The 17,139-nt window shown below is 36.6% G+C and overlaps 1 protein-coding gene across 2 annotated transcripts in view; it reads left to right on the top strand.

The window, feature by feature from the left end:
* Window positions 1-17,139, top strand: part of ARL13B (ARF like GTPase 13B) — a 68,495-nt gene that overhangs the window by 11,257 nt on the left and 40,099 nt on the right. For both annotated transcript variants that reach the window (XM_006728440.3, XM_081798441.1), the window contains exons 2-3: window positions 4,587-4,657; window positions 10,866-11,115. In XM_006728440.3, the coding sequence (XP_006728503.1) occupies window positions 4,587-4,657; window positions 10,866-11,115 (321 nt within the window). The remainder of the gene's footprint in view (window positions 1-4,586; window positions 4,658-10,865; window positions 11,116-17,139) is intronic.

Raw genomic sequence — 17,139 nt, 5'->3', positions numbered from 1 at the left:
GTGTACTAATATTGGTTCTTATATTTATTATTATTGTCTCCTGCCACTATCATGTAAGTTTAGTAAGGGAAGAATTTCTGTATCTGTTGTTTTTTGTTGTACTAATATTTGTTTATGTTTTAGTCACTCTCATTAGAAGATGAGTACTCTGAGATAGAAAACCGTGTCGCAGGCATGTTTGTGTCCATAATGCCTACTGTCTGACCAAATGACTTGTTTTTTTTACTAGTATCAACTTTTCTAGATACTATAAACCTAAGCACACTGTATATATATTTTTTTAATAGAAGGGCTAATGTATTTGATCAGTAATCATAAGGTTAAAAGACAGAGTGTCTTCCCTCCTTCTTTTGTCATAGGCACAGCCAGCTGTTCCCAATCAGTGATGATTTACCATATTTTAAACAGCTGTAATGACATGTACATTTTTAACATGTGTTAGATTGTACATCTTCATTTTTTAAAGGGTTGCATAGAATTTTGAGTGTTAGGTGAATGTTAACCTTTTAAACCCATTCTGGGGACCCCTGGGTGGATCAGTCATTAAGCATCTGCCTTCGGCTCAGGTCAAGATCCCAGGGTCCTGGGATCGAGCCCAGCGTCGGGGTGTCGGGCTCCCTGCTCTGAGGGAAGCCTGCTTCTCCCTCTCCCACTCCCCCTGCTTGTGTTCCCTCTCTGGCTATCTCTCTGTCAAATAAATAAAATCTTTAGAAAAAAAATAAAATAAACCCATTCTGTTCTGAAAGTATAAATTTAATGTTTTGTTATCAGACATTGCAGTAATTCATGCTGTGATTTTCATTTGTACTGCTAATGTTATGTTTATTCATTAAGACTTTAATTACCTCAAATATTTAATTAAAGTCATGTTTTCAAGTATATGGCGTAATGATCTAAAAAATTAACTGCTTTCAAGAGTAGTCAAAGTAAAAAAGAAATCCAGAGAGACTTATTTTGTGCCAGTCTCAGCATAATTACAATTTTCCAATGTGTTATTTTCATGTTTGAAGGACTTTTTTGTTTGAACCTAATAGTCTATTAAAAAAGGAAAGCTTTTAAGGTAAAAAGCTAATACCCTTGGTAGCAAGCTTCAAGAGCAATGTTTCAAAATGTTTAAGAGCAATTATTTGGAAGATTTTTTTCAGCTGAAATCTTGGCAAGAATGGAGAGAAAACATAAGATGCAATCTGTGTAATAAAGAATGAGGGGCCATTTTCCTGAAAAAAGTATATTTGAGATTTTTCACTTTGGCTCCTAAGGCATGAGAAAACATCAGTTCCATGATGTGCCTAGGAACTGCTGACCTAGTTGCAGTTGGTCTTCCTTGACTTCTAGAGTAGGTATGGTTGCCTGCCATCTCTCCCTGCAGCTGCCTGTGGTTTTCCATGACAACAGTCACCACACATACTTACCTAAAACCTGTTTTCTTGCTCTAAGGTGTAGGAGGGCTAGGGATTGTGGAATGTTTGTTTGCTGCTGTATAAAAGGTGTTTAATAAATATTTATAGAATAAATGATGCAAATAAGCATAATGTGGGCATTTTGTTCCCTAATAGTAATTGTTTTGGTTCATCGTCATGTTTGAAGCATGGTAGATCTTGAAATACATTATACATTTTTCAAAGGGCAATTGAATTAGTTTTAATATTATTTTAATCTAATTGTGTATCTAGTAACTGGAGTTACCTAAAATATTATATAAATGCTACATTATCCATTTCTTTTGGATAGACATTTACTATACTTTGCTTAAGAAATTATTTTGTATTTAAGTCTTTTTTTTAAAGATTTTATTTATTTGAGAGAGAGTGAGAGAGCACAGCAGGGGGAGCAGCAGAGGGAGAGGGAGAAGCAGGCTCCCTGGGGACCCCAATGTGGGGCTCAATCCCAGGACCTTGGGATCATGACCTGAGCCGAAGACAGATGCTTAACTAACTGAGCCACCCAGGCGCCCCGTAATCTGTATTTGTCTTATTTGATATTTGGTAGTTATGAATTCTTCAAACAAAATAATAAAGTTATACTCCAGAATATTGCACTGCTTCCTCAAGAAGTAAACTCATATTTTTCACAGTTGATAATCAGGTATAATTTCTACATGCATAGAGGTATCCAGAACTCACATACTACCTCAGCTCCTTAAATTCATAATCTGTCATGGTTCTCTTTGGCATTCCCACTGACCCCCCACTGGATGACTAGGGATGGGTTATGGGGATGCTGCTAATTGTGACTTACTTTATTCTTGCACTGATTCAACCTTAGATATACTTCCATTTATTCCCCATGGTGGGTATAGACAGTTGAAACTTTTAGAAGACTATGGCTCCTGGATAACAAAAGAAATTAATAGGGAGAGTAAATTAACTTCATTCACAAAAGCCGAAGTCCTCACCGAAAGTCCTCACCTACAAGGTCCTCCGTGATCTGGCCTCTGATGTGTTTCTGACTCCCTGTTCTTCTTCCCTGCTCCATTCTCACTGGGTTTTACCACATTGGCTTGCATGCTGATATTAGAACATTCCTGCATGCCCCCACGTTAGTGCCTTTGCCCTAGATATTCTCTTGACCCAGATATTTGCATGTCTAACTCCCTCCTTCAAGGCCTTGCTCTGATTTTACTTTCTCAATGAGGGCTGCCCATATCACCTACATAAAACTGCAACCCACCTACATAAAACTACATAAAAAATCCCCACTCCCGCCTCCCTTTACCCTGCTTTATTCTATATTTTTTTTTAAAGTGCTTTCTTTTTTTTTTTTAAAGATTTTATTTATTTATTTGAGACAGAGAGAATGAGAGACAGAGAACATGAGAGGGAGGAGGGTCAGAGGGAGAAGCAGACTCCCTGCCGAGCAGGGAGCCCGATGGGGGACTCGATCCCGGGACTCCAGGATCATGACCTGAGCCGAAGGCAGTTGCTTAACCAACTGAGCCACCCAGGCGCCCTATTCTATATTTTTTAATAGTATGTAACCACCTTCCAACATAGTTATAATGTACTTAGTTCTTATATTTATTATTGTCTCCTGCCACTAACATGTAAGTTTAGTAAGGGAAGAATTTCTGTATCTGTTTTTGTTTGTTTTCTTGTTGTTGTAGTTATTTTAATAAACAGGTGTATCTCGGGACGCCTGGGTGGCTCAGTCAGTTAAGCATCTGCCTTTGGCTCAGGTCATGATCCTGGGGTCCTGGTATCGAGTCCCACATTGGGCTCCTTGCTCAGCGGGAAGCCTGCTTCTCCCTCTTCCACTCCCCCTGCTTGTGCTGTCTCTCTGACAAATAAATAAAAAATCTTAAAAAACAAACAGGTGTATCTCAAATACCTAGAACACTGGTGTCTAGTGTACAGAAGATGGTCAGTAACTATTTGTTTAATAGATGACCAATTTGGCTTTTGCAAGACCAGGTTTGTTCTTCCTCAGCATATGACCCATAATCTGACTGCCTTACACCTTCAACTCTGTCCTTTCTTTTTGTTATATGGATCCTTTGAATACATGTAGAATAAAACAAAAACAAACGGATCCAAGAGAGTCAGGGCTAGAGAGATGAAAGAACACCCCTTCTTAACATCTAAGTTCTGTTTTTTTTTAACCCTTTTTGGGATGATTGTTAGTGAAGAATGACTTGGCAGAAGCCCTGACTGTATCCCATGAGAATGTGGCCCTGTGGCTTTAACATGACAGCCGTGTTACGCTGTGGCTTTCTTGCTATATTCCCAAATCTATGGTGTTAATGGATGGTCTTACCTGTTATATTGTGTGATGGCTCAACCTGAACCAGAAATGAGCTCTAGTGGTGGACTGTATTGCCAAGATAATAGGACCATTATAATAGGTTTGTTTCTTTTTACCTATCCCTGGTTTAAGAAGTCTCTAGGAGTTAAGTGATTTAGGTTCTGGTTCTGGCTTTGTAAGTGACTCATTGTCTTACAACTCTGGGCTTATGTTTCTTTGACTGTAAAATTGAACTAGATTTTTTTTTTCCTGATTCTGTCAAGTTTAGCTATATCATCAAAAACATTTTAAGCTTTATAATTGTAGGAACCCTATTTCAAAATATGTTAGCCCTTAAGTTAATAATCATGTTATTATACTGTGTTTAAGATTTATACTTGGTAAGGTGCTGCGTATCTAAAAACAGGTGAGCACACCAGTAGTGCCTACAACCTAACAATAATTGTTTTCTTATGTATTTCACAAGAAAACAGATTTGTGATAATCCTTAGAATTCAATTAACTAGAAAATTGAGTCTTTAGCCATGATAAGTAACTCATGGTTAGAATCCTTCTTTCTTCTTTCTCTTTCTCTTATTCTTTCTCTACCTTTTGCACAATCTCTTCTACAATTTTTTTTTTCTTTTTTGCTTATAGAACAGAAGGATGACACTTTAAAGGTATTTCTCAAGAATTTTGCTTTTGGAATCTATTCTATTCATTTTTGAACTGCCTGGGGTCTAGCAGATTGTCTCAAACATAGTAGAAGCTCCTTAAATGTTGCTTGAATGAATGAATTTACTTTTCTTTTTTCCCCAATATTGAATTAATTCAGAAAGTGATTTTTAAATTTTTATTATTTTAAGAAAGGTGACTCTTGTGATGGTGGGACTTGATAATGCTGGTAAAACGGCAACGGCAAAGGGAATCCAAGGAGGTAAGTGGAAAATATTTATTATTAAATTATTCTGAATTATTAATTTATGTAAATTGCTTTGTTACATATTTATTTGGTATAGATAGTATACACTCCATTACTTTAAATTCTTAGTATACTTGTGGCTAATATGGTGAATAGACTCTAGCTTAAGAGTACCAGCCAGTTAACATGTTTCAGATTTGAGTAAGTGCAGAGATGCAGAGGATCCTTGAGGTCTTTGATCAGATAAAAGGGATCACATCTGTCTTCTCAGCACAGGAGGGAAAAAGCAAAAAAAGGACATGCCCTGCCTTGAATGATACCCATCTTCCACTTACATTCTCTTGGCCAGAATTTAGTCACAAGGCTACGCCTAAATGAAAGAGAGGTAGAAATGTAGTTAGCCAGCACAACTGTCTTTGTATGTCTTCATTTTTTTTTCAATATTTTTTTCCAACGTGATTCAACTTGATTTTTATAGTTATGTTAAAATGAGGGCTTCTTTTTTATCAAAGGGTTTTATCATGTCATTTATATTGCATCTCATTGAATGTATTTATTTAGTTAGTCTTAATTTAATGCTATGTACTACAAAATAGAAGCAACTGTGCTGGTGAGTTTGTTGTATACCCAGAAGATGTGGCGAAGCATCTTATAGGTATGAATTGGGAAAAAACATATATTTGTTGCTGAGAAAGGATGTTGCAACAAGATATGCATATCAAATAGGGCGCTTTTATTTATGGAGGCTTAGAAAAGAAAATTAACACCTTGCAAAACTTGCTGTTTTGTCACCTCATATTCTACTATGTAACATTAGATGTAAATTATGTATGTTGTCTTTGGATTCTTAGGAAGTCCTTTTGTACATACCCTTCATGCTATGTCCTAGGTTATAGGCTCACGGAGGACTCATCATCATCATCTAAACCAGAGGTGACAAACTTCTTTTGTACAGAGCCAGATATTAAATATTTTAAACTTTGAGGGTCATGCGGTCTCTTTCCCAACTATACAACCCTGACATAGTGCAAAAGCAGCCATAGACAGTATATAAACAAATGAGCATGGCCATGTTCCAATGAGATTTTGTTATGGACACTAAAATTCGATGTGTTATGATATATTGTCTTTTTGATTTTTTTTTTTTGTAATTATTTAAAAATATAAAACACAATCATAGCTGAGGGCCATATAAAAATAGGTAGTGAGCCAGATTTGGCCTGCAGACTGTGACTCCTCATCTAAACATCCCCTTCCATTTCTTCAGTCTTACATTCAGGGGAGCATAATCTAAGAATCAGACCATCTAATCTGTTGTGTGTACTTAGAACATCCTCTTTCCATTAGGATCTTTCTCTTCTGATTTTCACCTCCATATATCCATCAGTTTCTTTTTCTGAGTTTAGAAAATACTCAAGGTGTTACATCATGAACAGAAAGTTAAAGCTGTCTTCAACTTTAAGCTTCCCTCTGGTTCTGTTTTTGTTCTTCATCTTGTTTATTTATTCTTTAGTCTACTCTAGTGACTGATTTCTTACCTTTTTTCTTTTTTAAGGATTCCAGTTATATAGAACTAGATGAAGTTTTCCAATGGAGCTTTTTTATGCCTCTGTATTTGTTTATGCTATTCCCACTTGTCTTACGAGAGAGAATATCTGCTTATTTTTAAAGCAGAGTATCTATATATCTCTAAAGATGGATTTTTGTTATATAGTCTCATTCTTCATGAAGTCTTTTCCACCTCCTGCTACCCTTAGCCATTACCACCACCATCAGTAGACTTGACTACTTCCTCTGCTTTGGCCTATACTTACTTATACCTACTTGTATCACTACTTAAATTACTCCTTCATTCATGTATCTCTTCCACCTTTCCAGACCATAAATTCCCAAAGAGTAGTTTTACTCATTTTGGTGTCCCAGTTCAGCCATGCCTTAGGTGTAATAGGCAACCTTCTTCCAACATTTCTGCCATGGCTTCCACTCTTCAGCTTATTTCTGGCTTGTCTCTGTTTTTCTTCCCTTCCCTTCTCCTTCTCCTTCTTTTGAGATATATGTGCTTCTTTTCTAACTGCAGGGTCTAAATCCACACCCTCAGTGTCTTTCATCTAGAATGTGATAGCTTCCTAATCAAAGTACTTTCCTTACCTTCACCTTTGCTTCTTTCAATCAACTTCTCTTCTTTATGGCTATCAAAGTGATTGCATTAGTTGGATATAGGTTCAGTTGTCCTAACAGAGACCTAAAATAACAGTGGCTTAACAAAATAAAATTTTATTTCTCATAATAGTGCACACTAAAGTAGTGTAGGCGTAGCATAACAGCCCCATGGTGGTAGAGATTCAAGTTCCTTCTCCTATTTTTTTTGCCATTTATAGTGTTCTCCCTTGCCTATCTAGTCCAAGGTGGCTCACTACTGTGCATTTCAGGTGGAAGGAAGAAGTAAAGGGGAAGGGAGGCCATTTTATTTTCTTTTAAGGGCATGAACTAGAAGCTGCTGTATCAGTTCAACTTAGTGACATTGACTAGAACAGGTGGTATTCTGGAGCTGGCTCCTACTTGCTCTCTTGGCTCATATCAGCTATCTAGAGCCAGTTAGGTACATCTCTTCCCAACGGTGTTTTCAGGTACCTCACACTAGTTTGAAATTAGCCATAGTGGGAGTAATTATACCATGGAAAATGGCAAACACTGCTTATCAAAGCACCCCCAAAGTGGTTAAACATTTAATGCCACAACACAAGCTCATTATCTGAATGTGCTCTAACAGCCAACCCTAGCTGCCACAGAGACTGGGGATTGTAGTCTTTATCCTAAATAGGTATGTGCTCAGCTAAAGAATCCAGGATTTTCTGACTATCCAGTGTGTTTCCTAATAGTTTCTAAGAAATGATTGTTATTTGGGTGGCAGAATTTTTCTTTGTGTAAATTGATCCCTAGCTTTGTTGGATATTAACATATCTTCACTATGTGATAGTTATTTGTTTATGTTTCCACTTTTCTCCTCTACGTAAGATTTCTGTAAGATCAGAAGATGGATCTTATTATTGTGTATCTAGGACATTGCACAGTGCTTAGCATACAATAGATTCTCAATAAATAGTTATTGATTATATATTTTCACTTTATCTTGGGCTTTCTGGAGATTGTCTTAACACATATACTTTACTGAAATCCTCAGGATTGGGGACCATTTGTCTTTGTACCCCTGGTTCTTGTATGATGCCTGATCTTTCTATAATAGGCCCTCAATAAATGGCTACTAGCATGAATGGATGGATAAATATATGGAAGATGGATGTAAGGACAGTAGCTTCAGCTGTCATGGCAGTCTGGTGTTATAATATTGAGCCACTATATACTTTGTGCAAAGTATTAAGGATACAAAGTAGATCCCAGATACTGGGAAGGGACAGGCTATTGTGAGGACCAGCAAGAAGACAGAATATTATGATAGAGCGTGTAGGTGATACTGGCAGTAGAAAGAAATCATCAGAAAGGATTTATAGGGAAGTTGTATCCAGAACATTTAGTCTTCAATCTTGAAACATGAGTAGGACCCAGAGGAAAGGCTAGAGAAGTCAGAGAGGAAAGGCGTTTAATGTCTTGACCTAGATTTGAATCCTTGCTCTGCCTACCATGTAACCTTGAACAAATTACCTAATCTGAATTGGTTTCCTGGGAATGTTGCCATCATTTTATCTGTGCTTACATCGCTCTCCTGTTTGGAATGTTCTTCTCCCTTCTTTATTATAATTATGTAGTTTTTAATCCTTCATTTTTCTTTCATGGCCTTTCTGAAGCCTTTGTATACCATAACTTCTGCCTCCCTTCTCTTTACTGTTTTCCTCTTGAATGTCCTTGGTCTTGGTTTGGGCTGTTGTACCAGTGTCTTAATTTAAACAAGTTCTGGAGGCTGGAAGTGTGAAGTCAGGGTGCCAGTATAGTTGGGTTCTTGATGAGGGCCCTCTTCCTGATTTACAGACAACCATCTTCTTGCTGTGTCCTCATGTGGTGCAGAGAGACAGAAAACAAGCTCTCTGTGTCTTCTTATAAGTGTACTAACCCCTCATGACCTCACCCAAAGCTAATTACCTCCCAAAGGCTTCACCTCCAAACACCATCTCATTGGAGATTAGGTTTTCAACATACGAGTTTTGCAGGGGGAGGGGAGCACATGGACACAGGACGCAGGCATGCAATCCTCACGCTATCCTCTCCAGACTTTTTTCATAGAAATATCAGTTCTTATGTTATTTCCATTAATAGTATCTGTCTATAGTGAACTATAGGTTCTTTGAGGACAGCAACCCTATCTTATTCATCTTTATATCCTAATGCCTAATGAAGTCCTGTACTGAGTAGGTGTCTGTATGTGTTAGTTTCCTTATCCCTACTCCAGCATTGTTGATTTATTTTCACTGATAATTTCCTGGGAGTACCTCTCAAATCATGCTCAAAGATGGCTGCTTATTTTCACTAAGGAAACCAGTTTTGGTCTGGACTAGATCCATATTTTTAAATGTCTAGTATAATCCTGTTTTGGGAGTATCATTCTGCTTATATTGCTTCTAAACTTTTTTCTCCTAGGTAATGAAGGTCTTAGAAAAATAGGACTTGTAATGTCTCTTTGAACTCTCTAGGGAGCTGTTTAAACTGCACTAAAGTACTTGCTGCCAGGGAGTAGTACCTTGCAAGTCTGTTTCCCAGTCACCCCTAAGCCTAGCGGCAAATGCCTTTCAAACTTACCTCTGTAGTAGCAAATGTTTTGCTGAATGTGGAAATGATAAGACCATCTACACCAGTGTTACTCAGTAGAGCTTTCTGCAATGATAGGAATGTTCTGTATGGGCTAGTAGTAGGATGGGCCACTAGCCAATATGGCTTTGAGCACTTTAAATGTAGATAGTACAGCTGAAGAACTGAAATTTAATTTAATTTTAACTGATTTTAATTTAAAAAGCCTCATGTAGTTTGGGGCCATTGTATTGCCCATGCAGGTGTAAACAAAGTCCATTGGAGTACTGTTTGTTGTGGATTCTGGTGATGAAGAGAGAATGAGACAAACGTGAAGTTCTAACTCTTCTTCATTGCCATCGAGTCACTAGGTTCTGTTAGTCTTTCATGAGTTCTCTCTTTCCATTCTTTCTTCTTTATTTTCATATCTGTCTGAAAAGCAGCCATCACTCTCATTTCTAGCCAGTTCTAGAGACTTTGCAAAGATGTGTCTTAATAAAGCACTACTTTAGTCACCTTAATTATATTACTGGTCTACTGAAATACCTTCCATGGCTCCCAGTTCTCTCTCCAGAACTCTCTTCAGTCTGCATTCACAATCTTAAGGGTTTGCTCCAACTATGACATTCAACTTGTTTGTACTTTCTTGCCTTTGCTATTTCTTCTGTTATTTAGATCACTCTTACCTAGCTTTTAGGCCTAAAGTCTCAACTCCCAATTCAAGTCTTTCTTGAACCTTAGTTATCTTTTTAATCTTATTGTTATTACCATTCCTTGGCAGTTATGTACACCCTGTACCTTCTTTGTGTTGTCATATCCTTAAGTACAGAAAATTTCAATTTTAAATTTATGAGAACATCCAGAACATGTTCCTGTAGAAATAATGAAATCTACTCTATATTTGCAAGCTGACTTGAGAAGTTTCTTTATTCCAATTATAGCTTTAATTCAGTAATTAAAAAAGCACAGTCTATTCCTCATAGCTTCTCCCATTTTTTGGTTCTTCTCAACTATTCTCTAAATACTCAGATTTTCTTTATAACTTCACAGAGGTTGTAATGGTCCCTGGGGATGGCTGTGGTGTTGAAGGGTTAAAATTTTTATTATTTGTAACTTGGAGAGTCAATAGCCTTGAAGGCAAGAGTTCATTCATTTATTCATTCTACAGATATTTATTAAGTACCTGTTATGGGGTAGACATTATTCTAGGAGCTGGGGTTATGTCAATATAAAACAAATAAACAAAAAACAGAAATTTTTATCTGCATGGACCATAAATTCTAGTTGGATATTTTATAATATCTACCCTTCCCCCAAACCAGTATACTTAGATATAAAGCTTAGTGTGTAAGCAAGTAATAAACATTCCATTTAGTACTAAATTATGATGAAAAACACTTTATGTCATTTAAGTTGTGAAGTTAGATTAATGTTACTAATTTAAAGCCTAACTTTTTTTTTTTTTTTTTTGTATCATTTGAAACAGAGTATCCTGAAGATGTAGCTCCTACTGTTGGCTTTTCCAAAATTGACCTTAGACAAGGAAAGTTTGAAGTCACCATCTTTGACTTGGGAGGTGGAAAAAGAATTCGGGGAATCTGGAAGAACTACTATGCTGAGTCCTATGGGGTAATATTTGTTGTGGATTCCAGTGATGAAGAGAGAATGGAAGAGACAAAAGAGACAATGTCGGAAGTGCTAAGACATCCTAGGATATCAGGAAAGCCTATACTGGTGTAAGTAACGTTGGTGTCATGGTGAACGCAGAAGCAGTGGCATTAGCCAATAAAGAAATTTACCTAAGTTACAAAATAAGCTAAATAAGCGAATATGCTAAGATTGTCACATCCTAGTATAATAAAACGTGATTAACTGGGGATTGTTAATATAGTGAGGCCTTGTTATGTTCTCCATAGGGATTAAGGATTGAGGCTGTATTATGAAGAAGAGTTATACTCAGATCTTCTGGGTATTCAAATACAAACTCTTTGTTTTATTTGATAATTTACTTTTTATAAGATTCTACATTTTGAAATGGCCTATTAACAAGATTCTAGAATGTTTGTCAGTTTTTTCCCTTTTTTAATAACTTACGTTTTGCATTTGTCTTGTTTTTCTTGAAGAGTATTCTTATTTGGAAGTTATTTAAAAGGTTTATTCTAATGCCACAGTGATTTCTAAATTTTTATTTCTGTATTTCCAAATTGAATGTGTGATCTGTGTTGTTATCAACTTAGTCATGTGTTCACATCATTTTGTTAGGCTGCCTAAACATTTTTTAAAAAGTGACAAAGGACTTTTACACCACCTGCCCTCACAGCCTTTCTGCATGTAAACACCAGATGGTGCTATAACTATAAGACATAGAAAAGTGAAAGTCCTTTAAATTGCTCTTAAAATCATAGTGAGCTAAATGTGTGCTCTTGCCTTCTTGTCCCTTTTTCCTCATGCTTGTTTCATTACTGAGGATTAAAAAAAAAAACCAACCAGCTTATCATGTGGTTAAATGAGAAATTGTAAGCAGAGTTTCTCAGTGGTCCTCAGTAGTAAATGAACATTTCTAAATGAGGCAGTTTGGAAGCTCTGATTACAGAACGTAAGACTTTATGGCATCATTTATTAGTACGGGTTATATGGCTTGATTTTTTATTTATTTAACCAATTAGTGAGTTATTTTATTTGTATAATCAATTCTCATCTTTATTGAATCTGAAGGAAAGTTTAATAGACATATGTACAAAGAATGAACTATGTTGAACCCCATAGGCTGAGATAGTTTCTAAACATTTAAGCAAAGAACCAGTGACTTCTAAAGTAAAAAGTGTCAGTGACTGAGATGACTGATGCTCATGTGTAAAATAATTGTGTGTTCATTTTTTAACCTAATAGTCATTTATTTAATTTATTCTTTCATTCATTCATTCATGTGTTAATTCAGCAAATATTTATTGTGCATCCACTATGTCCTAGGCATTGTTCTGGATGGGGATACATTTGGAAACAAAAACAATATAAATCCATATATGACCTCAGAAGCGTACATTCTAGGGGGTGACATACACAACTGTAATAATTAAGTTATATTGTACATTAAGTGATAAGTATATTGAAAAATACAGGTAAAATATCTGGGGTCCTATGGTGGTGGTATAACAGGGGTATGTTACTCTTATAATTAGGATAATCATAGTAGGTTTTATTGAGGAGATGACGCTTGAGGGGAGAGAGGCAGTCATGCAGATGTATGTGGAAAAATCACGAGGCAGGAGCGTGCAGTTCCTAAGTGACTACAGTTAGCACTGATTAATGAAATACGGTCAGCAAGAGACCTGCTGTCCGTTCTCTCACCTCTCTCACCTAGTAGATTTTTGGAATAGAGGGGGAACAAAACTCTGGAAAAGCACCAACTAGGGGGTTGCTTCACCATTATAATTTCGTAGTCACTGAGATCTCACAAAGACATGAGAATTAATAATGGATACTATAATTTGCTTGTGAAGTATAGGATGGCTTGCCATTTGACCAGTTTTTCCCAAGGAATTTTACAACAAAAGGATTTTTTTTAATAAAGGTAAACTGCTTTTTGAAATGAGTGTGCTTCAAAAATACACAAAATATACATATTCTTAATAAATTTAGTACATGTAGGGAAGAGTGAGTTAAAAAATGTTGATCGACCACGCAATGCCAATCACTGCTAACATTTTGATGAATTTCCTATGCATCTTTTTGCAAAATTTGTAATGTATACAGTTGTGTATAATACATAAAATTTTGTATGCCGTCTTTTCTTATTTAAAAAATATACATAATTTATTTATTTGTTTTTAAGTAAACTCTCATGACCCTGAGATCAAGAGTCATATGCTCTTCTGACTGAGCCAGCCAGGGGCCCCTGTACCCCCACTTCTTTTTTATATGTTTCTAAATCCCTCTTAAATACCTATACAAAACCCGTATTTGGAAATTCTCCTGTTTACCTTTTTCTCTCTGACTGACCAGTAATTTCTCTTATTGATGTTACTGTCTTAATATCCTTTGAATCTCTACTTCTCTGTAATCCCCTCTGTAATCCCTCTGCACTTCTCACTTGTGTTTCTGAGAGCAACAGTCTCCTAAGCAGTCTCCCTATAGTCTTGTCCATCCTCCAAGCTCCCTCTACATTGCTAGCAGGAGTCTTTTTCTTAATTTGATGTTTTTCCAAATTACAAAATTTGATGTTTTACCAAAAAACTTGATGTTTTACAAAAACGGTACATGCTTTCACAAGTGAAACAATGCTAGTATATATAAAGAATATGAGAGCTCTTTAAAATACACTTTTGATCATTTTACAGTTCATCTGCTTAGTCATTCAGGTTGCCTTCACTGCTCCATGCAGATAAATTCTGTTTGACTGATACAACCCTAGTCCGTAATAGGTATGGCATTGAATACTCCACTAGGTAATAAGTGGGAGGGCCTCTGGCAGAACCCTGCTAAGCTCAGTGCTAGGACCTGGTGGGTTGTGGAGACAGAGGGGGAGGGTATGTGAATTAGGCAGGCTACAGTGCTCCTTGTTGCACTCAGCTGCTTCCTTCCAGCCCACAAATATCTGGACCTATCATGGGCAGAATTCAATGACAGCATCTAATTCCTTCTGTTCATCTGTGTCTGAGCCTAAATTAGCTGATTTAGGACCCAAAGAACCTCTCAGAACTCACTGCGATACCTAGATAACTTCCTCTTCCCAGCCTCTAATGATGAAAAACAGCGAACAATATAAAACTTCTGAGAAGATTCAGCCATTCAACAGAAATAAACCTGAAAAATTAGAATATTGTCTATAATCACAGAATTACAGATTGGTGGAGCTGGGATTCATTCATGCTATGGGAAGCAAAGTTAGGTGACCACAGTAGCAGGTCCTGGGGCAGTCTCTGGCTCTGCCTGACTTGCTCTTACACACCAGCCTGACGGCATGTGTCATTGCAAATGAAGCCTCAGCCAAATTTCACTTCATGTCAGACTTGGGGGCTCTCTTGAAAGGTCAGAATCACAGAACATTACTAGTCTTCTGTGTTTTATTAGCTCAGAAAGTCTGTTTTACCATTCTATATAGCATTTACTACTTAATGAGCATTACTACTTAAATATTTTGATTAAAATCTCTAAAATAGTGGTGAAAAGTTGAAAAACCATGGGTTTAAAGAGAAGATGGAGAGTCTGGAACCTGGATTCTAAGAGCTGATGTGAATTTGTTTATGACCCTGACAAGTCACTCTACTTCTTTGGACTTAGTGGTTAAATGCCTCTTCTATATTAAAAGTAGCTGTAAAATATTGTAATTCTGTTTTTGTATTCAGCTATATATAATCATGCGAACCATACTATAGGGTATTGTAAGAACCCATTTCAGTAAAAAAGTAAAAGTGATTAAAGAGAGTTAAAATAGATGCTATTCAAAGTTCCTGCTCTGTAATCATGTTAACCTGTTTATTTACCTAGAAAGTGTTCCTTTTACTCTCTTAGCTACAATAGAGATTAACCTATACTCTGATTAAGGTATGAATTATATTATCTGCCCTTATGTAACCCCTCCATACTCTTGCTTTAACAATTTATAACCTAATTTTTAAAAAACTAAAATTAGATACTCTGGACAGATACTTTTCCAATAGAAAAAGTAAACAACTTTTGCATTTGTATCAATAGCACTGGAATCAACATAATCCCCAATTTCTTTTTTAGCTGAAATATAGTTAACATATAATATTAGTTTCAGGTGTACAACATAGTGATTGAACAATTATATATACATTACAAAATGCTCACCATGGTAGGTGTAGTTACCATCTGTCACTGTATAGTTACTACAATATTATTGACTCCATTACTATGCTGTACTTTTCTTTCCCATGACTTATTTTATAGCTGGAATTTTAACCTCTTAATCCCCTGTACCTCTTTCACAATCCTCCCACCCCCTTTCCAGCAGTAAGCCCAAATTTCAAGCTCAACACCCACCATTTTTCATAAATAATATAAGACACTATTTGTTGATTACTTCTGGAAAAGATTGAGCTGAAGCTTTCCTTTTTTATGGTTGAATCTCCTAATACTTAAAACTGGGATAACTTTGGAGCTCCAAGGCTAAAATTTCCTCCCAGGATAATAACAATTCTCCTTGTGTTAGCACATTTGTACTCTTGGAATGATGCCACTTTCTCATGACATACTGTCTGTTTTTCTGTGGAGTTATATGACCTAACTTTGGGCCAAACATTGCGAATTAGATGATTTGCAACAAAAGTAATATAGAGGAGTTTCATTCAGGGAAGAAAACATAATATCTCTGATATGATCTTACTAGGTGTTATGAACATTTCAATAAAAAAGAATTTTTTGACCCAGAGGTCTTTGCACCTATGATGGCCTCCCAGGACCCTCTGAAATCACAGACACAATCCTGAGTGCATGTGCATTTTTCCTTGGGAGCAGATCCTAACTCTCATCAAATTCCTAAAGGGTTTCATGACCAAAAAGGTTAAAAACCATGGCAGTGAGTTTCCATATTAGGAGAAACAATAACCAGGGTTTTATTATTACTTTTCCAATAGATTTTTGTCTCCAACCTTTATATGCCTACTTGAGTCACCTTTTTTCTAGACAGTATTATAAGAAAACGTTAGTTTGCAAATTTCTTTGAGTCATATTCTTTACTGTAAGTGCTTAGAAGTTAACTAAGTTTACGAATTATGCTAATACTGTCATTAGAATTTGAGGAAAATGCACTTATACCAAGTAAGACCTTTAAAAAATAAATAGGAGAACCTGGGCCCTTTTTAGATTGTTAGAAACTTGTAAGTATGCAGATATGAACTCCCTATGTCATTTAATCCCTTCGTCCTTAGATATAGTGGTATGTCCTTTAACTTACTATTTTTACCATCTGAAAACCCTACTCACTGTATGTATAGGGCCCATTGGCTTAAGATTTCTCTTCTTGGCAGTGGAACCTTACCAAGCTGTCATCTTGATCAACCTTATTTAGTTATGTTGTTGATTCACCTCAGAACTAGTCTTTTGTCTCTACTGGCATCAACTTCACTCTTAGCAGCTGTATTTCATAGTGAAGCTTCTCAGCTAGTTGACCTCCTAGGTAATTTATGCATAAGGAACCTTCAGAAGTTGCCATCCTTCCCTTCCCCACCCGAACACACTTTATATAAAAACAATACAACAGAGAGAAACCTGTTGGTAGGGTTATTAGCAAGATGTTTTCTGGGGACCATCTGCATATCAGCATCAGCCCAGACCTTTTAAATTTTTGAGGGTGGGGCCAGGAAATGCTTCTGGCTTTTTTCCACAGATTCTCCATTCTGATGCATAGCAAAAGTTGAGAACGACTGGTATAGGGGAAAGCATGGGCTTTGGAGTCAAGACAGGCCTTGGGCAGTTTACTTGTTCTTTCTGAGCTTCCGTGTCTGCACTTGTAAATAGGGATTTTAGTATCTGTGTTGTCATGTGAATTTCAAATGATGCATTTAAAGCAGCTAGTGCAGTGCTTTATTAGTGTTCTGTAAATGTAATGATGGATATGAGTAGGTATTGTTGATGAGACGCTGTGCCTGGATGGAGATGGTTTAGGAGAGCAAGTTTTAAAGTGTCTCATCATATGAATTCAGGCTATGTGAAGCTTTTGACTACAGAAAATGACATAATTTAGTAGGTGAGAATATGAGCCCAAGTGCTCATCGTAATTTTACCAGTAGATTTCC

Source organism: Leptonychotes weddellii, chromosome 1 (assembly GCF_054177405.1).
Source record: "Leptonychotes weddellii isolate Sample4059 chromosome 1, ASM5417740v2, whole genome shotgun sequence".
NCBI classification, from domain to species: Eukaryota; Metazoa; Chordata; class Mammalia; order Carnivora; family Phocidae; genus Leptonychotes; species Leptonychotes weddellii.
Note: the sequence above shows the minus strand (reverse complement) of the source record. Positions and strands in the feature narration are given on the sequence as shown.